At 44.5% G+C, this 22,903-nt stretch overlaps 1 protein-coding gene across 3 annotated transcripts in view; it reads right to left on the bottom strand.

Annotated features, from left to right (window-relative positions):
• The window catches only part of LOC140480983 (interleukin-13 receptor subunit alpha-2-like), a 56,897-nt gene that overhangs the window by 15,712 nt on the left and 18,282 nt on the right, over positions 1-22,903 (bottom strand). For 2 of the 3 annotated variants that reach the window (XM_072576593.1, XM_072576595.1), the window contains exons 1-4: positions 18,933-19,328; positions 15,670-15,823; positions 4,123-4,280; positions 880-1,027 (exon numbers count right to left, since the gene is read on the bottom strand). In XM_072576593.1, coding sequence (XP_072432694.1) covers positions 880-1,027; positions 4,123-4,280; positions 15,670-15,757 — 394 coding nt within the window. In that variant the 5' untranslated portion in view covers positions 15,758-15,823; positions 18,933-19,328. Of the gene's footprint in view, positions 1-879; positions 1,028-4,122; positions 4,281-15,669; positions 15,824-18,932; positions 19,329-22,903 lie in introns of those variants that run through there. The other variant, XM_072576594.1, reaches the window with a different exon arrangement.

The raw sequence follows: 22,903 nt of genomic DNA on the forward strand, positions 1-22,903 counted from the left end.
AAAGAAGATGACCCTGGGAGATCTTCAGATGAAAGATGAAAGACACAGAAGATGACAGCAGATGGGTGGTTTTGAAATTAAGTTGATGTAATTTTAATAAGTTTCTTATTGGAACAGCATATTGTATAGAGTTGGTGGCAACTAATAAGTTAAGAGAAAGGGAGGCTTAGAGTTGTGAATAGTTGTTTAATGTTCACTTTTAGAGTTAAAAAATAAGTTGATGTTATTTTCTTAAAATAGTAGAATTCAGAAATTCTCTGTCAAGGCAAGGTGAGCTCAGGCAAGGTGAGCTTTTCTGGATGTTTGGTTTAATTAACAGGAGGGTTCACCGCAGTGTCAAAACAAAATTAATAACATTTTTAAACAAGGAAACAAACTTAGAGGGATGGGGAGAAATGAAAAATAAAACATGAATTGTTCTCTTGAGAACTGGCATGGACTCAAAGGACTTCTCTCTGCTATGTAATGACTCTGGCCCAAATTTTCTGAGAGTTAGAATGATTCCAGAATCGTTTAAAAATCGCCAAGATTCCAGTCCACATTTCTGGTGCAATCTAAGTTTCACTGACATTGTTCCAGCAGAGGCTAATAGCCAAGTTCATGAGGAAGGCCTCAACCAGGATTCATATCACGCTACAGGTGACCCCAATACACTACACACTCTGACACACATACTCACACACATGAACACATACACGCACACTCTCACACACAAACACACACGCACACATAAACACATAGACACAGATAATCCGTCACACTCGCACACACCCTTTACCAAGCATACATCGACACACACTCACATGTTTTCTCTCTCTCTCAAACACACACATACACAATACACAAATCTGCACTCCCCCCTCCCCGCGCCCACCATACCAGGTGGTGGTTGAATGTCCATTACTGTCCAGTTGCTTTCTTTTATTGTTCTTTTGTGTTCATCCAGAAGCACATTTTTAACTCGTATGTAAACACCCCTGTGCAATTCAAATCTTTTCATATATTCTGGTTGCAGAAGCCTGGAATCCTATGGTAGAAGTTAGAACAATTTGTGTAATTACTGTTGTTTGAAATCATCCAATCAGTCACATTTTTCTTGTGTTCCTACACTTTGCTAAATAGTTCATGGCGTAGGTTGCACTTTATAAGGGTGTCACAGTCCTCTAAGGTTAAGCAATGGGGAGATCGTGCACCTCCATGATTGGCAGTACTGGCTTTAGAGAAACACAAGTGGTGATTTGAACTTGTGCTGGACCTCAGTTATTATATGATTGTAGAATAGAATGATTACAGCACTTCGATCCATTGTGTCTGTGCCAACTCTTTACCATAGCAATTCTCCCTCTCCAGTGTCATTTTTTTTCAGTAGTCTTGCAATTTTTCTTTTCTATTCAGAAAAAAATCCAATTCTCTCTTGAAGGCACGATTAGACTTCCCACCACCACACCCTCAGCCTGTGCAGTTCACATTCTAACCACTCAATGGATTCAAAAGAACTCTCATTTCATCAGTTTTTAAAAAAATCCATCACCTTAAATCTCTAGTTCGTGAGTGTTGAACTTTTTAAGAACAGTTTGTCTCTCCCCACCCTAACCAGGCTTTTCAACTTGTACTGAAGGAGATTCTCCCCAAAGAGAGTAGACCTATTTCAGCGATCTATCCACATTACCAAACTTCTTCATCACTGGAACAATTCCTTAAAACTTTTCCTTAATCCTGTCATACCTTTTATGTAGTGTGCTACTCAGAACTGGACCACATTCTCCTGATGTGGGTGAACCATTGTTTTTTTTTTAAATTACTGTCAACAATTTTTATTCAAACCAAAACCAGTAGTTAAAACAAATCAGAAAATATGAAACCACAGAACAGGAAACAAGACAAACTTCAGAAACAGGTCTTAATGCAACAAAGAAAACATGTTTAAAAATTCAAAACATGCAATTCTATTTATGCAGCCTCTTCCTCACCCTCTTTTTCAAATTTACCTTCATCTCCAATTCTAGTGTCCTGATATTGCTGGGACTCAGAAACTAGGCCATTCATGTTGCTCTCAGCCTTAGTACGCTCCACCTCATCCAGTGTACCATTGCAAGAAGGCTTTATGCTGTAACATGGCAGTAAACTATTCAAAGATGTGTTTAAACAGATCCTGCTTGGTGTATTACTGCAAATAAAGGTGGCAGACATCTTGAGGTGTGATGTTACCAACATCCACCTTAACTTTATTGGGAATCCATTCGACAAAATTTATTCTGGATATATAGAGGTTTGTCATAATGTCCTTGCTTTTACAGACCACATCTGAAACTCTATGGTCACGTAGGCTTGATTAACTGCTCTCTCAGCCTGCCTTGTCATCTTTAATAAATTTGAACATCAATAATCCTAGAGCCCTCTGTTCTTCAGAATGTTATCCATTATTTTATTTTATTTCGCTGTCATTCACGTTGTCCACATTCCATTTCATCTTGTACTTTTCAACACATTCCAGCAATTTTTTGCCATTATCAAATGTCCATGTCCATCACATCGCTGCATTACCCTCATCTGCCCTCTCTGTGACCACCTCAAAAAACTCAGTCAGGTTTATTAAACACAATCTGTCCATATATAATTTGCACTTGATTTTGTTCACTCATCCGAGTTTGCCAAAATGATGCTTAATTTTATCCCAAATGTTAGTGCTGAAATGCTTCCCCATTACTGAGGTTAAAGTGATTATCCTCACAGCTTTATGGCTGACCAGTGTAACTATGTGATAAAACTATGTAACATGACACTATGGCTGACCCTTTGTCATATTTTGGAGGTGCCGGTGTTGGACTGGGGTGTACAAAGGTAAAAGTGACACAACACCAGGTTATAGTCCAACAGGTTTTTTATTGGAAGCACTTGCTTTTGGAGCGCTGCTCAAAAAGCTAGTGCTTCTAATTAAACCTGTAGGACGATAAACTGATGTTGTGTGATTTTTACCTTTGCCTTATTGACATTGTGCCTGCATCATTCCTGGATAGTGATAGCTGGGACATAAAATAACCCTGACAGCATGGGATAAAAGCAAATTACTGCAGATGCTAGAATCTGAAACCAAAAGAGAAAATGCTGGAAAATCTCAGCAGATCTGGCAGCATCGGTAAGGAGAGAAAAGAGCTGACATTTCGAGTCTAATGGAGGTATTTATACTAGGCTGAGAGAAGGTGAGTCATGGCTCCAGAAGCAAAGGTAGCAATAAAGAGGTGATAATGACAGCGCATAGAGAGATCACAGGGAGATTAGAAGTTGTGAATGACCAAGACTGAAGCCAGTGCTATGTGACAAAATATGTGAAGGTAGTGGGGGGTGGGGAAATGGGTGAAACAGAGGCAAATTGGAAAACAGGGGAGAAGGGTAGCAAAGGGGGAAGAGGAGAGGAAAAAGGTGATGAGAGAGTGGGGAACAAGAGAAAGAGAGACAATCAAGAAATAAGAGGTACAGAACAGTGAAAAAAACTTTAAAAATATGAAATAAATGAAATAAAAGTACAGAGCAGAATGAAAACAGAGGGGTCGAGATGGGATAATCATCTGAAATTGTTGAATTCCATGTTGAGGCCGGCAGGCTGTAACGTGCCTAGTCGGAAGACAAGATGCTGTTCCTTCAGTTTGCGTTGAGCTTCACTGGAACATTGCAGCCAAGGACAGACATGTGGGCATGGGAGCAGGATTATGTGTCAAAGTGGCAAGCCACGGGACCTGATTGCGTACAGACCGAAGGTGCTCAGCAAAGCGATCACCCAGTCGGCATTTTGTCTCTCCAATATAGAGGAGACCACATTGACAGCATGGATTCCCTCATGCTTCTGAATTTCCAAACTCAGTTGTGTTTGCCCAGAAAAGGCAAGAAACATTAAAGACTAAAATGCTATATCTTTTTTTCCCTGCCAATTAAATGTAGCATCTGCAGAAGTTTCACAATTGTTGGCCATCAATGTCTTAAAGGGAGACAGGAGCATTTCTGGGAAGCGCAGAAAGCGAATTCTCCATAACCACATTCCTGTTTTTCTTCCAAGTGAAAGTTTGTAATAAACTACAGCACTTTGGAATTAGATTTCGACACGGAGAGAAAATATCTAAATCTTACTTCTTGCCAAGTGTGAGAATCAAAGTACTTGTATTCAAATGGATATCTAATGCAGCTATGTTGCTTTATGATTTCACTGAGGCCATCATTCCAAGAAATTGTCACTTCCCCAAGCTGTCTATCCACAATCGTGAGGTTGGTCGGCGGATTAAGGTCGGCTGTTAAATGATAAATAAACAAAAATAAATGGTTTGAGGAGAAAGTTATAAACATTTTCAGTATCACGTCCTAATTGCAATTCAACATTAGTCACCACTGATAAAAATGTATGTACTCCTAGCGACTTAATACAACTTTTAGTAACAGTGCAAGGTAGGAAATTCCATCTAAACTCCCCTTCAAAACTATCTATCAAGTTCTTTACCGGGAATCTGCAAACAAAGTCTTCTCTTTAAAGAGAAGGATCCACTTGTTGTTTGATCCACAATTCTATCACATGTTAATCACAAAATTGTTACAGTGCAAAATTAGGTCATTCAAGCCAACATGTCTTAACCACAGTGTCAAAGAACATAGAACATATAGCAAACAGTACAGAACAGTGGTTAGCACTGCAGTATCATAGCGCCATTGACCTGGGTTCAATTCCAGCCTCAGTGACTGTTTGTGCAGAGTTTGCACATTCTCCTCGTGCCTGCGTGGGTTTCCTCTGGGTGCTCCGGTTTCCTCCCACAGTCCAAAGATGTAAAGGTCAGGTGGATTGGCCATGCTAAATTGCTCATAGTGTTCAAGGATGTGCAGGCTAGGTGGATGAGTGTAGGGTCACAGGGCTAGGACAGGGAGTAGGGTCTGGGTAGAATGCTCTTCTGAGGTTCAGTGCGGACTTGTTGGTCCGAATGGCCTGCTTCCACACTGTAGGGATTCTATGATTCACTGAATGAGCATTCTGACTGAGTGCCATTCTCCTGCCTTTTACCCCAAACCCTGAATATTGCTTCCACTCAAATAATCACCTATAATGTCCTCTTCAATGCCTCAGCTGAACCTGTCGACTGCAGTTCTAAGCAGTCCATTCCCGACCCAAACCACGAATGATGTCAAAATATTTGTCTGACATCACGTTTGCTTCTTTTGTAAATGGCCTGATATCTATACTCTCTCATTCCCAATCTATTTGTCAGCAGAAACATTTTTTACCAATTTGCTCTGTCTAGATCCCTGTACATAAGCTTCCAGTAGAGGTTTAAGTAGTGTTTTATACAGTTTCAGCACAACCACTCTGCTCTATACTCTATACCCTATAAATAAAACTTATGATACACTATATTATATTGACTGGTGTCTCCATCTGACCAGCCACATTAGTGTCTTGTGCACATGTCTCTTGGTTCCATTCTCTATTTCCTTTCTTCCAAAATGTATCACCTCACATTTTTCTGCATTGAACTTCGTCTGCCATCTATCTGCCCACTCCACCAACATGTTAGTATATGTTATGTCCTCTTTACAGTTTATAACACTCCCAAATGTTGTATCATTCATAAATATTTACCACCAAATCTTATTACTTTAGACTCAGTTGTGTTGAATCCTAACCCACTACTTGTTTAGCTAACCTTAGTTATTCAAATCTCCCTTAGTTCCAGGCATTGACTCTCCACTTACTTTGACTTCACCTGTTAACATGAGGACCTGGATCATTGATCTGTCCTTTTTTTATTATTTTCCTTATTCTTTCATTTGGTAGACCAGACCAGACCCCTTCAAATATTTTAGGAAGGTAACATAACCCTAACATTTTCTTATTTTAAAGGTAAATGTGAAGTGTTGTGTTCCAGATACAATGTGACTGGTCAAACTGTTAAGCAAAACAGAATTTATTGAAGTATTATAGTTAAAATGCAAACAAAAGAAAGAGAAATTTGGAATAACTTAACTATTGGAAAACCTAATTCAATAATAAATACAACACCCATTACTATTAATCATTACTACTTAACTGTTACAATATAATAACATTCCATAAACATACCCCTTGGCAAAAAGGCAAATTTAGACACAAATTCTTACATGCAGTTCTCCAATCCAGGAGGAAAAACATCAAGAGAAGGTTCAGAGAGAATAGCAGCCAATTAACTGAAGCCTCCAACTCTTTTCAGACCCCAGAAGGCTTCTGATGTTACTGAGTTAACTAAAACCTAGAAATCTGGATCTGTGAGAGCTGGTCATACCCATCCAGGCTGTTTCCATTGTTCCAAATTTAAAAAAAACTAAAGACCTCACAAGCTGTTTACTTAAGGCAGGTCGGCATGGACAAGTTGGACTGAAGGGATTGTTTCTGTGCTGTACAACTCTATAACTCCATAGCATCTTCAGTAGCCAATTCAGCACCTCTCCCTTACAAACCCTCTTCAAAAAAACAAATCAGGACAAATAACTTTTTGTCACAAATGTGGGCATCACTGACAAGGTCAGCATTTGTTGCCAAACTCTAACTGTAATTCGATATGAGGCCATTACAGAGGGAAGTTGAAAGTCAATATTTTGCTATCAGCCTGGAGAGACCCTAGGCTGGACCAGATAAGAATTGCTGTTTACCTTCCCTAAAGGGTATTTCTGAACCAGATAGGTTTTTGCAACTGAAAAACAGAAAGAAATGCAGTTGTTGTAAATCAGAAACAAAAACAGAAGTTGCTGGAAAAGCTCAGCAGGTCTGACAGCATCTGTGAAGAGAAATTAGAGTTAACGTTTCAGATCCAGTGATCCCTCCTGTTCTCACAACAATTGATTGAAGTTGATTTCGTGACTATTACTGAAACAAGCTTTCAATGTGATATTCAATAATTGAAATTGCATTAAGTCAATCGTCTGAGCAATTATTTCTATCTTCTTTTTTATAAGTTGGAGGTATTCATTTGTGACTTTCAAGGCTAATTAATGTTACTTGTTTCCAATAACGTGTGAAGCAAAATCTTGAACTTATATTACATTTTTCACATTCACAGAAATGTTGCAATGTGGTAGTCAATTGTCTCAGACCAAGTGGGAGATAAATGATGAGTTGACCTGGTTTGAGGTAATGTTGGTTGAGGGGTGTGAATTAATCAGAACACTGAGAACGTTTCCTTTCTCTGCCTATGTAGTATCATTATATCTGTTTATGTCGATCTGGGAGGTTAACATTCTGAGGTCAGCAACAAAATTATGCAGGCAAAATTACTGCACTTTGATGGCGCAAAGTGTACACTCTGTATATATGCTTGAAGGCCTGGATGTTAATGTTAACGGGGTAATAGAATTAGAATCAGGTTTATTGTCATGTGTACTCAAATACAGAAGTACAGGGGCACAGTGAAAAGTTACAATGTCACCTCCCACTGTGCCGTCTTCGCTACAAAGTTCCGAAGTATAAATCTGAAATAGAAAATAGAAAAGTAAAGAAGAGAACATGACAGTGATTCACATTATAGGTTAGAGAGTAAGAAATAATGTTAAAACTATGAACATTACAATCAGATAAACAGATTACGGATAAACATTACATTGCAGTAGATCAGTGCAGTGGGCTTCCACACGTGGTCAGACCAGGCTGGCAAACTACTGACCACGTGCAACAGGCCCTTGTGCAACAACTGTCCTTGCTCCACTCCAGTCTTCAGACACTCTGTTCTGCTTCATCCTTCCAGTTCTCCCTGCTCCATGTTTCCACTCTCCCTGCTCCATGTTTCCAGTCTCCATGCTCCATGTTTCCAGTTCTCCCTGCTCCATGTTTCCAATTCTCTCTGCTCCATGTTTCCAGTTCTCCCTGCTCCATGTTTCCAGTTCTCCCTGCTCCATGTTTCCAGTTCTCTCTGCTCCATGTTTCCAGTCTCCTTGCTCCATGTTTCCATTTCTCTCTGTCTCTATGTTTCCAGTCTCCTTGCTCCATGTTTCCAGTCTCCCTTCTCCATGTTTCCAGTCTCCCTGCTCCATGTTTCCAGTTCTCCCTGCTCCACGTTTCCAGTCTCCCTGCTCCATGTTTCCAGTTCTCCCTTCTCCATGTTTCCAGTCTCCCTGCTCCATGTTTCCAGTCTCCCTGCTCCATGTTCCCAGTTCTCCCTGCTCCATGTTTCCAGTCTCTCTGCTCCATGTTTCCAGTCTCCTTGGTCCATGTTTCCGGTTCTCCCTGCTCCATGTTTCCAGTCTCCCTGCTCCATGTTTCCAGTCTCCCTGCTCCATGTTTCCAGTTCTCCCTGCTCCATGTTTCCAGTCTCTCTGCTCCATGTTCCCAGTTCTCCCTGCTCCATGTTTCCAGTTCTCCCTGCTCCATGTTTCCAGTCTCCCTGCTCCATGTTTCCAGTTCTCCCTGCTCCATGTTTCCAGTCTCCCTGCTCCATGTTTCCAGTTCTCCCTGCTCCATGTTTCCAGTCTCCCTGCTCCATGTTTCCAGTCTCCATGCTCCATGTTTCCAGTGCTCTCTGCTCCATGTTTCCAATTCTCTCTGCTCCATGTTTCCAGTCTCCCTGCTCCATGTTTCCAGTTCTCTCTGCTCCATGTTTCCAATTCTCCCTGCTCCATGTTTCCAGTCTCCTTGCTCCATGTTTCCAGTTCTCCCTGCTCCATGTTTCCAATTCTCTCTGCCCCATGTTTCCAGTCTCTCTGCTCCATGTTTCCAGTCTCCCTGCTCCATGTTTCCAGTTCTCTCTGCTCCATGTTTCCAATTCTCCCTGCTCCATGTTTCCAGTCTCCATGCTCCATGTTTCCAGTTCTCTCTGCTCCATGTTTCCAGTCTCCCTGCTCCATGTTTCCAGTTCTCCCTGCTCCATGTTTCCAGTCTCCATACTCCATGTTTCCAGTGCTCTCTGCTCCATGTTTCCAATTCTCTCTGCTCCATGTTTCCAGTGCTCTCTGCTCCATGTTCCCAGTTCTCTCTGCTCCATGTTTCCAGTTCTCCCTGCTCCATGTTTCCAGTCTCCCTGCTCCATGTTTCCAGTTCTCCCTGCTCCATGTTTCCAGTCTCCCTGCTCCATGTTTCCAGTTCTCCCTGCTCCATGTTTCCAGTCTCCCTGCGCCATGTTTCCAGTTCTCCCTGCTCCATGTTTCCAGTCTCTCTGCTCCATGTTTCCAGTCTCCATGCTCTATGTTTCCAGTCTCTCTGCTCCATGTTTCCGGTTCTCCATGCTCCATGTTTCCAGTTCTCCCTGCTCCATGTTTCCGGTTCTCCCTTCTCCATGTTTCCAGTTCTCCCTGCTCCATGTTTCCAGTTCTCTCTGCTCCATGTTTCCAGTTCTCTCTGCTCCATGTTTCCAGTTCTCCCTGCTCCATGTTTCCAGTGCTCTCTGCTCCATGTTTCCAGTTCTCCCTGCTCCATGTTTCCAGTCTCCATGCTCCATGTTTCCAGTTCTCCATGCTCCATGTTTCCAGTTCTCCATGCTCCATGTTTCCAGTCTCCCTGCTCCATGTTTCCAGTTCTCCCTTCTCCATGTTTCCAGTCTCCCTGCTCCATGTTTCCAGTCTCCCTGCTCCATGTTCCCAGTTCTCCCTGCTCCATGTTTCCAGTTCTCCCTGCTCCATGTTTCCAGTCTCTCTGCTCCATGTTTCCAGTCTCCTTGGTCCATGTTTCCGGTTCTCCCTGCTCCATGTTTCCAGTCTCCCTGCTCCATGTTTCCAGTCTCCCTGCTCCATGTTTCCAGTTCTCCCTGCTCCATGTTTCCAGTCTCTCTGCTCCATGTTCCCAGTTCTCCCTGCTCCATGTTTCCAGTTCTCCCTGCTCCATGTTTCCAGTCTCCCTGCTCCATGTTTCCAGTTCTCCCTGCTCCATGTTTCCAGTTCTCCCTGCTCCATGTTTCCAGTCTCCCTGCTCCATGTTTCCAGTTCTCCCTGCTCCATGTTTCCAGTTCTCCCTGCTCCATGTTTCCAGTCTCCCTGCTCCATGTTTCCAGTCTCTCTGCTCCATGTTTCCAGTCTCCATGCTCCATGTTTCCAGTGCTCTCTGCTCCAGGTTTCCAATTCTCTCTGCTCCATGTTTCCAGTCTCCCTGCTCCATGTTTCCAGTTCTCTCTGCTCCATGTTTCCAATTCTCCCTGCTCCATGTTTCCAGTCTCCTTGCTCCATGTTTCCAGTTCTCCCTGCTCCATGTTTCCAATTCTCTCTGCCCCATGTTTCCAGTCTCTCTGCTCCATGTTTCCAGTCTCCCTGCTCCATGTTTCCAGTTCTCTCTGCTCCATGTTTCCAATTCTCCCTGCTCCATGTTTCCAGTCTCCATGCTCCATGTTTCCAGTTCTCTCTGCTCCATGTTTCCAATTCTCTCTGCTCCATGTTTCCAGTCTCCCTGCTCCATGTTTCCAGTTCTCCCTGCTCCATGTTTCCAGTCTCCATACTCCATGTTTCCAGTGCTCTCTGCTCCATGTTTCCAATTCTCTCTGCTCCATGTTTCCAGTGCTCTCTGCTCCATGTTCCCAGTTCTCTCTGCTCCATGTTTCCAGTTCTCCCTGCTCCATGTTTCCAGTCTCCCTGCTCCATGTTTCCAGTTCTCCCTGCTCCATGTTTCCAGTCTCCCTGCTCCATGTTTCCAGTCTCCCTGCTCCATGTTTCCAGTTCTCCCTGCTCCATGTTTCCAGTCTCTCTGCTCCATGTTTCCAGTCTCCATGCTCTATGTTTCCAGTCTCTCTGCTCCATGTTTCCGGTTCTCCATGCTCCATGTTTCCAGTTCTCCCTGCTCCATGTTTCCGGTTCTCCCTTCTCCATGTTTCCATTTCTCTCTGCTCCATGTTTCCAGTTCTCCCTGCTCCATGTTTCCAGTTCTCCCTGCTCCATGTTTCCAGTTCTCTCTGCTCCATGTTTCCAGTTCTCCCTGCTCTATGTTTCCAGTTCTCTCTGCTCCATGTTTCCAGTTCTCCCTGCTCCATGTTTCCAGTTCTCTCTGCTCCATGTTTCCAGTTCTCCCTGCTCCATGTTTCCAGTCTCCATGCTCCATGTTTCCAGTTCTCCATGCTCCATGTTTCCAGTTCTCCCTGCTCCATGTTTCCCGTCTCCCTTCTCCATGTTTCCAGTTCTCCCTGCTCCATGTTTCCAGTTCTCCATGCTCCATGTTTCCAGTTCTCCCTGCTCTAGGTTCCCAGTTCTCTCTGTCTCTATGTTTCCAGTTCTCTCTGCTCCTTGTTTCCGGTTCTCCATGCTCCATGTATCCAGTTCTCTCTGCTCCATGTTTCCAGTTCTCCCTTCTCCATGTTTCCGGTTCTCCATGCTCCATGTTTCCAGTTCTCCCTGCTCCATGTTTCCAGTTCTCCATGCTCCATGTTTCCAGTCTCCCAGCTCCATGTTTCCAGTTCTCCCTTCTCCATGTTTCCAGTTTCCCTGCTCCATGTTTCCAGTCTCCCTGCTCCATGTTTCCAGTTCTCCCTGCTCCATGTTTCCGGTTCTCCATGCTCCATGTTTCCAGTTCTCCATGCTCCATGTTTCCGGTTCTCCATGCTCCATGTTTCCAGTCTCTCTGTCTCCATGTTTCCAGTTCTCCCTTCTCCATTTTTCCAGTCTCCATGCTCCATGTTTCCAGTTCTCTCTGCTCCATGTTTCCAGTCTCCCTGCTCCATGTTCCCAGTCTCCCTGCTCCATGTTTCCAGTCTCCCTGCTCCATGTTCCCAGTTCTCTCTGCTCCATGTTCCCAGTTCTCTCTGTCTCCATGTTTCCAGTCTCCCTGCTCCATGTTTCCAGTTCTCTCTGCTCCATGTTTCCAGTCTCCCTGCTCCATGTTCCCAGTTCTCTCTGCTCCATGTTTCCAGTTCTCCCTGCTTCATGTTCCCAGTTCTCTCTGCTCCATGTTTCCAGTTCTCCCTGCTCCATGTTCCCAGTTCTCCCTGCACCATGTTTCCAGTCTCCCTGCTCCATGTTCCCAGTTCTCTCTGCTCCATGTTTCCAGTTCTCCCTGCTCCATGTTTCCAGTTTCCCTGCTCCATGTTTCCAGTCTCCCTGCTCCATGTTCCCAGTTCTCTCTGCTCCATGTTTCCAGTCTCCCTGCTCAATGTTTCCAGTTCTCCCTTCTCCATGTTTCCAGTCTCTCTGCTCCATGTTTCCAGTTCTCCCTGCTCCATGTTCCCAGTTCTCTCTGCTCCATGTTTCCAGTTCTCCCTGCTCCATGTTTCCAGTCTCTCTGCTCCATGTTCCCAGTTCTCCCTGCTCCATGTTTCCAGTTCTCCCTGCTCCATGTTTCCAGTCTCCCTGCTCCATGTTTCCAGTTCTCCCTGCTCCATGTTTCCAGTTCTCCCTGCTCCATGTTCCCAGTTCTCCCTGCTCCATGTTTCCAGTTCTCTCTGCTCCATGTTCCCAGTTCTCCCTGCTCCATGTTCCCAGTGCTCTCTGCTCCATGTTTCCAGTTCTCCCTGCTCCATGTTTCCAGTTCTCTCTGCTCCATGTTTCCAGTCTCTCTGTCTCCATGTTTCCAGTTCTCTCTGCTCCATGTTTCCAGTCTCCCTGCTCCATGTTTCCAGTTCTCCCTGCTCCATGTTCCCAGTTCTCTCTGCTCCATGTTTCCAGTTCTCCCTGCTCCATGTTCCCAGTTCTCCCTGCTCCATGTTCCCAGTTCTCTCTGCTCCATGTTTCCAGTTCTCCCTGCTCCATGTTTCCAGTTCTCTCTGCTCCATGTTTCCAGTTCTCCCTGCTCCATGTTTCCAGTTCTCTCTGCTCCATGTTTCCAGTCTCCCTGCTCCATGTTTCCAGTTCTCCATGCTCCATGTTTCCAGTCTCCCTGCTCCATGTTTCCAGTTCTCCCTGCTCCACGTTTCCAGTCTCTCTGCTCCATGTTTCCAGTTCTCCCTGCTCCATGTTTCCAGTCTCCCTGCTCCATGTTTCCAGTCTCCTTGCTCCATGTTTCCAGTTCTCCCTGCTCCATGTTTCCAGTTCTCTCTGCTCCATGTTTCCAGTTCTCCCTGCTCCATGTTTCCAGTTCTCCCTGCTCCATGTTTCCAGTCTCCCTGCTCCATGTTTCCAGTTCTCCCTGCTCCATGTTTCCAGTCTCCCTGCTCCATGTTTCCAGTCTCTCTGCTCCATGTTTGCAGTCTCCCTGCTCCATGTTTTCAGTCTCTCTGCTCCATGTTTCCAGTCTCTCTGCTCCATGTTCCCAGTTCTCCCTGCTCCATGTTCCCAGTTCTCCCTGCTCCATGTTTCCAGTTCTGCCTGCTCCATGTTTCCAGTTCTCCCTGCTCTAGGTTCCCAGTTCTCTCTGCTCCATGTTTCCAGTTCTCTCTGCTCCATGTTTCCAGTTCTCCCTGCTCCATGTTTCCAGTTCTCTCTGCTCCATGTTTCCAGTTCTCCCTGCTCCATGTTTCCAGTTCTCTCTGCTCCATGTTTCCAGTCTCCCTGCTCCATGTTTCCAGTTCTCCATGCTCCATGTTTCCAGTCTCCCTGCTCCATGTTTCCAGTTCTCCCTGCTCCACGTTTCCAGTCTCTCTGCTCCATGTTTCCAGTTCTCCCTGCTCCATGTTTCCAGTCTCCCTGCTCCATGTTTCCAGTCTCCTTGCTCCATGTTTCCAGTTCTCCCTGCTCCATGTTTCCAGTTCTCTCTGCTCCATGTTTCCAGTTCTCCCTGCTCCATGTTTCCAGTCTCCCTGCTCCATGTTTCCAGTTCTCTCTGCTCCACGTTTCCAGTCTCCATGCTCCATGTTTCCAGTTCTCCCTGCTCCATGTTTCCAGTTCTCCCTGCTCCACGTTTCCAGTCTCTCTGCTCCATGTTCCCAGTTCTCCCTGCTCCATGTTTCCAGTTCTCCCTGCTCCATGTTCCCAGTTCTCCCTGCTCCATGTTTCCAGTCTCTCTGCTCCATGTTCCCAGTTCTCCCTGCTCCATGTTTCCAGTTCTCCCTGCTCCATGTTTCCAGTCTCCCTGCTCCATGTTTCCAGTCTCTCTGCTCCATGTTTGCAGTCTCCCTGCTCCATGTTTTCAGTCTCTCTGCTCCATGTTTCCAGTCTCTCTGCTCCATGTTCCCAGTTCTCCCTGCTCCATGTTCCCAGTTCTCCCTGCTCCATGTTTCCAGTTCTGCCTGCTCCATGTTTCCAGTTCTCCCTGCTCTAGGTTCCCAGTTCTCTCTGTCTCCATGTTTCCAGTTCTCTTCACTCCATGCTTCCAGCCCACTCCTCTCTAAACCTCAACTACTCCACTCAACTGTATTAAGTTAATTTTAGTTCTCATTAAGTGAAGGCTGATAGCCATGTACGCTAGTGATCTGAAAATAACCTCAACCAACTCCTCCAACATCCTTGCAATGTAATTAACAGGGCGACTATTTTTACTTTGTGTTTCCAACCTTTTCTCCCATATTGTCTTGTGGGATACCGACCCTTTCCAGCCTGTGCTCTTTCAAGCAGTCATCTCTCATCGTTTTTCAGTGGCTAAAAATTGCAACAAATGACTTGGTACATCCTTTACTTCTGTGTTCTCAAATATTACTTCCCTGACACAATTATAACTAGGTTAATATCCCATGATGCTGCTTAGATACATAACAAATGCAGTGTAACATCCATAAAGCTCTTGTTATATTTTTTATATCTGCATCTCATGTATCTTTTCAGGCATGTAGATATTACTTTAATGGAATTTTCATCTTCCCTAACAGTGATGTTTCTCAATTACTGTTTTTAAAATCATCTTCTTTCATCTTATTGCATTCTCTACTTCTCACCTTACTCATCTGTTTTAACTTTGTCTTGTTTCTGGGATAGATAGCTTCTGTAAAGTAAAACATTTCTCCCTTAAATTTCACTGACGTGTTCTCCTCATCCTTTTCCTTAAATAATCCTTCTCAACTTATTCATTTCCTGCAACATTTTAAACCTTCAAAAGTTAGCAATCCCGGTCCACCATTTCTGAACACATTTTCATTACGTGTTCCATCCTCGTTTTTACCTTAAAATTGCGAGAGTTCAAATGTTCCCTCCTTTCATGCGTAACACAGTATGTTGTTTTCTACATATGTTTTTCTACATTGTGGGCGGCACGGTGGCACAGTGGTTAGCCCTGCTGCCTCACAGCGCCAGAGATCCGGGTTCAATTCCCGTCTCGGGCGACTGACTGTGTGGAGTTTGCACGTTCTCCCTGTGTCTGCGTGGGTTTCCTCCGGGTGCTCCGGTTTCCTCCCACAGTCCAAAGATGTGCAGGTCAGATGAATTGGCCGTGCTAAATTGCCCGTAGTGTTAGGTAAGGGGTAGATGTAGGGGTATGGGTGGGTTGCGCTTCGGCGGGGCGGTGTGGACTTGTTGGGCCGAAGGGCCTGTTTCCACACTGTAAGTAATCTAATCTAATCTAATCTAATCTAATCTAATGTTAGTCCATGTAAGATACAGCACAGATAGTTAGGATCTGTTGAGTCAGATATCTTGGCGTTTAATCACTATACTAAATATTTGCAAAGCTATGACAGCACAGATTCACACTTAGGTCTGGGCTCTGTGCTTACTGATATTATTATAGGTTACACATATGTACTGAACTGACTACAACCAACAAAACGTTGAATCCATTATTGAACCTATACACTGGAACATCATTTATCATAATGTCATGTAACTTTATTAAATACAGAGTTGTCTTAAATCCAAGTTATAATACAACATAGCTAATATAAATTTAATACTTACTGAGGTTTGCGAGGAAGTCCATATATCCATCACTTAGAAGTATTGGTAAAACAAAGGAAATTGCAAAGCAGGTGATTGGTGGAACCATGGTAGAAATCTTCAACAGAAATATTGCCTATTCTGAAGCAAAGTCAGGTGCTGATAATGAAACATCCTGAAAAATAGCAAAAAGAAAAATGCATCATATTATTTAAAAAAAGGAAGAAAAACTGTAAGCATAGTTCTGAATAAAAATTATTTTTATCAAAGTTTAATTCATGGCCAGCAAGGGAAGCAAATTCCATAAACACTCAGACAGCTCAAACTGTCTAATTTCAGCATTGTCCAGGAGTGTTAGCCTCTGTAAATCAGAGGAGTGAATGTTATCCTGTGAACCACAATGACTAAGTGTGTTATTGAACAAAAGAGAAAGAGGAGACTTCAAACAAATATAAAAATGGACACTACCTGAATTATTTTACACAGTAGAAAATAAAAATCAAGCTGTGATCATCTTTTGCAGGTCAAAAACCAGGCTGGGATTTTTATGACTAAGGTGAACAGCTTGAGTCACTAAATTAGTTCAGAGACAGGCCTACTGTGTTTGGAAGTAGGTCAGAGGTAGTGTCGAAGAAATGTGCCCAATAGGTTAGAGGTCACAAAACACAGCTCAAAGTGAAATTGACAAACAGTTTATTGCAAGCCATATCACTGGAAGAGAAACTAACTCGGCTGACACAGAACTGACAGTTTGTACAGGTAGATCAGATTTCTCTTTCCAGAGCTGAGGATGAGACCAGTTTTATAATAATGCTGCACAATAAAATGGATTAAGAAATGGGAAACTACAATGTATTGGGAAATGGAGTAATCTAGTTACAAAGATGCTAATTGGAAAACAGTTATTGGATGCATGTCCTGTTCCTTCACACGATGCAACATCCTGACAGTATCGATGGTTCCGTTCCTCTTCACAGGTAGGTGTTAATGTCTCCTCTGAAGTGGTGAGGTGCTTCCATTGTTCTGTTCCTGGAGCATGTCCTTGCTGGTGCCTTTCTGTCTGACCTGCTCTTTGTGTGGCTTTGATATTGCTGGGTTGTGAACGGGTCCTTGGGGCTTTGAGATATCTGTGGTGCTCTGTCATTGTTAACGAGCTTAAAGTGTATTCTTTTGTCTGCATGGGCTGTCTGATTTGGCTTGTGAGCCTGCTTGGGAATTCTGGGTGTTTTTGGTACAGTTTGGCCAATTTTGCTTTTGTGGGCCTATCATGGGTTAGCAGATATTTTCCCACAGGTAGCAATGCAGATTGGTTAAAAGATCACATTTGTCCTCTGGAGCAATTTACCAGTCGTCTTTTCTTTTTAGATTTTTAGATCCTCGAGCCCTCACCCTTCACACACCATCACCCCACTACCCAAACCCATTCTTATTCTCCATGGCACCTCATGCCCCCCATCCTGCCCCAGTGCTCCTCATACCCACCATGTGAACTCAAGTCACTTTCATGCCTATTAATCCAATAGAAACTCTGTACAGAACTAATGAGCCATACAGTAACAAATGCATGTTTAAATGTTTCAAAGTATGCTTTAGAAAACATCCATTCATAATAATCTTAAAAATATGGCAATTGTTACAATTCTATAGAAGTATCAATAAAACAGATCTTCAAAGTATCAATAACAGAAGCTCTTGAATCAAACAGCAGAGAAAAAGGCCCTTCAGCGCATTGCGTCCATAACTATCAATTCATTGACTCTGTCTACACTTCCTATTGCCTCGGGAAAGCAATCAACATAATCAAAGACTCCTTCCACCCCAGTTATGCTCTCTTCCACCCAAAGACGATACTGAGGTTTAAATATACGCATGAACAGTTTCAAGAACAGCTTCTTCCCTGCTGTTATCAGACTTCTGATTAGATTCCCTACGGTGTGAAAACAGGGCCTTCGACCCAACAAGTCCACTCCGACCCTCTGAAGAGTAACCCACCGCCCCCACCCCCCCCCCACCCCCACCACCACCACCGCCTCCCCCCCTACCGACTAATGCACCTAACAGCTATAGACAATTTAGCATGGCCAATTTAGCTGCCCTGCACATCTTTGGACTGTGGGAGGAAACCGGAGCACCCGGAGAAAACCCACGCGGACATGGGGAGAATGTGCAAACTCCACACAAAACACCAACTGGATCATTGGGTTAATAACCAAGTGATGATACCATTAGCCCATCAACTTCTCTTTCTTGGAAAGGAGATGGCTAGGGGCCATAAAACTCTGCCTCTCAGATGATACTCTTGTCCAGCACTGAGGCTCTGCCTTTCAGTTGAAATACTAAAGAGGTCCCACTTGGGTGCTTGGGCTGATGTAAAAGTGAAGAGAGCCTCATGACAAACATTTTTTCTGGAGATGTCGAAAATCCTGAGACAGCACTTTCAAAACCAGGACTACTTCTATCTAGAAGGAGAAGAGCAGCAGATACATGGGAAGACCAGTTTCTGCAAGTTCCCTTCCAAGCTACTCTCCTGGAGTGGCCTGATGGCTTAGCGATTAGTATGTTGCCTCATAGTGCCAGGGAACTGGGTTTGATTGGACCCTCGAGTGACTGCCTGTATGGAGTTTGTGCATTCTTCCTGAGTTTGAAAGGTGCTGTCTAAGAATCTTTGACATCGTCAGATTAAATGTTTGCTATGAGGTTCTCTTCACTTTTACATTCTCCCTGTGTCTGTGTGGATTTCCATTGGTGCTCTAGTTTCCTCCAACAGTCCAAAATGTGTAGCTATCATGGATGAGCCATGGGAAATGCAGGGTTAAGGGATGGGGTGGGTCTGGGTGGAATGTTCTTTGGAAGCTCGCCATGGATTGGATGATCTGAATGGCCTGCTCCTACACTGTGGGGATTCTATGGTACTTGTTTGGAAATATATTGTTGTTCCTTCATCGTCACTGGGTCAAAGTCCTGGAATCTCTTCCCTCACAGTATTGTGGGTCTGGCTACAGCTACAGATTACTGTGGTTCAAGAAGGGAGCTCACCACCAACCTCTCGAGGGCAACTAGGGACAGGCAATAAATGATGGCCCAGTCAGTGATGTCCACGTCCCATGAATGAATTTTAAACATGCATTTTTTTTAAACCTTTCTCGACAGGTAAAACCTCTTCTCTGGCCATGGGTGAGATAAAGTCAACAGCAGGATTGGAGCAAGCTTCTTATTCTGTTTTACAGCTCTGTATTATAAATAAAGTCACACACACATCTCCAAATGTAAGGAAACCATCTTACGCAGGGGGATGAGTAGGTTTCAGCGGTGAGCATTGTTGCCTCATAGCACCAGAGATCCAGGTTCAATTCCAGCCTCAGGCAATTGTCTAGAGTCTGAACATTCTCCCTGAGTCTGCATGCATTTCCTCCGGTTTCCTCCCACAATCCAAGGATATGCAGGTGAGGTGGATTGGCCATGGCAAATTGCCAATGGTGTCCAGAGATGTGCAGGTTAGGTGTGTTAACCATGGGAAATGCGGGCTTACATGGATAGGGTAGAGGAGTGGGTCTGGGTGGGATGCTCTTCAGACTGCCAATGTGAACTCGATGGGCCAAATGGCCTGCGTCCGCACTGTGGGGATTCTGTGTATTCGATTTGGTCAAGCAAGACATGAGGGTTGGGCAAGTCACAGTCTTGGCATGATATGTACCTTCCTTCACTGAGGTGGTACTTAATCTAAAAATGCCTTCATAAGTCAGTTGCTCCTTGTTAAATGAGCTGGAGCTGAATGATTTCAGTTCAGTAGACATTATATCCAACAAGGTAAAAACAATGACTGCAGATGCTGGAAACTAAATTCTGGATTAGTGGTGCTGGAAAAGCACAGCAGTTCAGGCAGTATCCAAGGAGCAGTAATATCAGGCACAAGGAATTCATGGAATGCTTACAGGATGACGTTTTGGAACAGCTTGTCATGGAGCCCACAAGGGAGCAGGCTATTCTGGACCTAGTGCTATGTAATGAACTAGACTATATAAAAGATCTTAAAGTAAGGGAACACTTAGGAAGCAGCGATCATAATATGGTAGAGTTCAGTCTGCAGTTTGAAAGAGAGAAGGCAAAATCGGATGTAATGGTGTTACAGTTAAATAAAGGTAATTATGAGGGCATGAGAGAGGAACTGACGAAAATAGACTGGAAGCAGAGCCTAGCGGGGAAGACAGTAGAGCAAAAATGGCAGGAGTTTGTGGGTATAAATTGAGGACATTGCAGAGAGGTTCATCCCCAAGAAAAGAAAAATTATCCGGGGAGGGATTAGACAACCATGGCTGACAAAGGAAGTCAGGAAATGTATTAAAGAAAAAGAGAGATCCTATAAAGTGGCCAAGAGCACTGGGAAATTAGAAGATTGGGAAGGCTACAAAAACAAACAGAGGATAACAAAGAGAGAAATAAGGAAGGAGAGGATGAAATATGAAGGTAGGCTAGCCAGTAATATTAGAAATGATAGTAAAAGTTTCTTTCAATACATAAGAAACAAACGACAGGCAAAAGTAGACATTGGGTCAATTCAAACTGATGCTGGAAGCCTAGTGATGGGAGATAAGGAAATAGCAGGAGAACTCAATAAGTACTTTGCATCAGTCTTCACAGTGGAAGACATGAGTAATATCCCAACAGTTAAAGGGAGTCAGGGGGCTGAGTTGAGTATGGTTGCCATTACAAAAGAGAAAGTGCTAGAAAAGTTAAAAGGTCTTAAAATTGATAAGTCTCCTGGCCCCAATAGGATACATCCTAGAGTTCTGAGGGAGGTGGATGAGGAAATAGAGGAGGCGTTGGTTGAGATCTTTCAAAAGTCACTGGAGTCAGGGAAAGTCCCGGATGATTGGAAGATTGCTGTTGTAACCCCCTTGTTCAAGAAAGGATCAAGACAAAAGATGAAAAATTATAGGCCAATTACCCTAACCTCAGTTGTTGGTAAAATTCTGGAATCCATCGTTAAGGATGAGGTTTCTAAATACTTGGAAGAGGAGGGTCGGATTAGAAAAAGTTAACACAGATTTAGTAAGGGGAGGTCGTGCCTGACAAACCTGTTGGAGTTCTTTGAAGAGGTGACAAGTAGGTTAGACCAGGGAAACCCAATGGATGTGGTCTATCTAGACTTCCAAAAGGCCTTTGATAAGGTGCCACACGGGAGGTTGCTGAGCAAGGTGAGGGCCCATGGTGTTCGAGGTGAGCTACTGGTATGGATTGAGGATTGGCTGTCTGACAGAAGGCAGAGAGTTGGGATAAAAGGTTCTTTTTTGGAATGGCAGCTGGTGACAAGCGGTGTCCCGTAGGGTTCAGTGTTGGGGCTGCAACTGTTCATGTTGTATATTAATGATTTGGATGAAAGGACTGGGGGCATTCTAGTGAAGTTTGCCGATGATACGAAGTTAGGTGGACAGGCAGGTAGTACTGAGGAAGTGGAGAGGCTGGAGAAGGATCTAGACAGGTTGGGAGAGTGGTCCAGGAAATGGCTGATGGAATACAATGTGAGCAAATGCGAGGTCTTGCACTTTGGAAAAAAGAATACAAGCATGGACTACTTTCTAAACAGTGAGAAAATTCATAAAGCCAAAGTACAGAGGGATCTGGGAGTGCTAGTCGAGGATTCTCTAAAGGTAAACGTGCAGGTTGAATTCGTGATTAAGAAAGCGAATGCGAAGTTGTCATTTATCTCAAGAGGGTTGGAATATAAAAGCAGCGATGTACTACTAAGACTTTATAAAGCTCTGGATAGGCCCCATTTGGAGTACTGTGTCCAGTTATGGGCCCCACACCTCAGGAAGGACACACTGGCACTGGAGCATGTCCAGCAGAGATTCACACGGATGATCCCTGGAATGATAGGTCTAACATACGGGGAACAGCTGAGGATCCTGGGATTGTACTCATTGGAGTTTAGAAGATTAAGGGGCAATCTAATAGAAACTTACAAGATAATACATGGCTTGGAGAGGGTGGACGCTAGGAAATTGTTTCCGTTAGGCGAGGAGACTAGGACCCGTGGACACAGCCTTAGAATTAGAGGGGGTAAATTCAGAACAGAAATGCGGAGACATTTCTTCAACCAGAGAGTGGTGGGCCTGTGGAATTCATTGCCGCGGAGTGCAGTGGAGGCTGGGACGCTAAATGTCTTCAACGCAGAGATTGATAGATTCTTGATGTTACAAGGAATTAAGGGCCACAGGGAGAATGCGGGTAAGTGGAGTTGAAATGCCCATCAGCCATGATTGAACGGCGGAGTGGACTCGATGGCCGAATGGCCTTACTTCCACTCCTATGTTTTATGTTCTTATGGTCTTATCAGGAATACAGGCAGAGTGCCTGAAGGGTGGAGAGATAAATGAGAGGAGGGTGGGGGTGGGGAGAAAGTAGCATAGAGTACAATAGGTGACTGGGGAAGGGGATGATGGTGATAGGTCAGGGAGGAGGGTGGAGTGAAAAGTTGGAAAAGAAGATAGGCAGGTAGGACAAGTCATGGGGACAGTGCTGAGCTGGAAGTTTGGAACTGGGCTGAGGTGGGGGAAGGGGAAATGAGGAAACTGTTGAAGTCCACATTGATGCCCTGGGGGTGAAGTGTTCCGAGGCGGAAGATGAGGCGTTCTTCCTCCAGACATCGGGTGGTGAGGGAGCAGCGGTGAAGGAGGCCCTGGACCTCCATGTCCTCGGCAGAGTGGGAGGGGGAATTGTAATGTTGGGCCACTGGGCGGTGTGGTTGATTGGTGCGGGTGTCCCGGAGATGCTCCCTAAAGCACTCTGCTCGGAGGCGTCCAGTCTCCCCAATGTAGAGGAGACTGCATCGGGAGCAACAGATATAATAAATGATATTGGTGGATGTGTAGGTAAAACTTTGATGAATGTGGAAGGCTCCTTTAGGGCCTTGGATGGAGGTGAGGGAGGAGGTGTGGGGGCAGGTTTTGCAATTCCTGCGGTGGCAGGGGAAGGTGCCAGGATGGGAGGGTGGGTTGTTAGGGGGCATGGACCTGACCAGGTAGTCACGGAGGGAACAGCCTTTGCGGAAGGTGGAAAGGGGTGGAGAGGGAAATATATCCCTGGTGGTTGGGTCCGTTTGGAGGTGGCGGAAATGTCGGCCGATGATTTGGTTTATGCGAAGGTTTGTAGGGTGGAAGGTGAGCACCAGGGGCGTTCTGTCCTTGTTACGGTTGGAGGGGTGGGGTCTGAGGGCGGAGGTGCGGGATGTGGACGAGATATATTGGAGGGCATC

Source organism: Chiloscyllium punctatum, chromosome 9 (genome assembly GCF_047496795.1).
Source record: "Chiloscyllium punctatum isolate Juve2018m chromosome 9, sChiPun1.3, whole genome shotgun sequence".
Taxonomy (NCBI): Eukaryota; Metazoa; Chordata; class Chondrichthyes; order Orectolobiformes; family Hemiscylliidae; genus Chiloscyllium; species Chiloscyllium punctatum.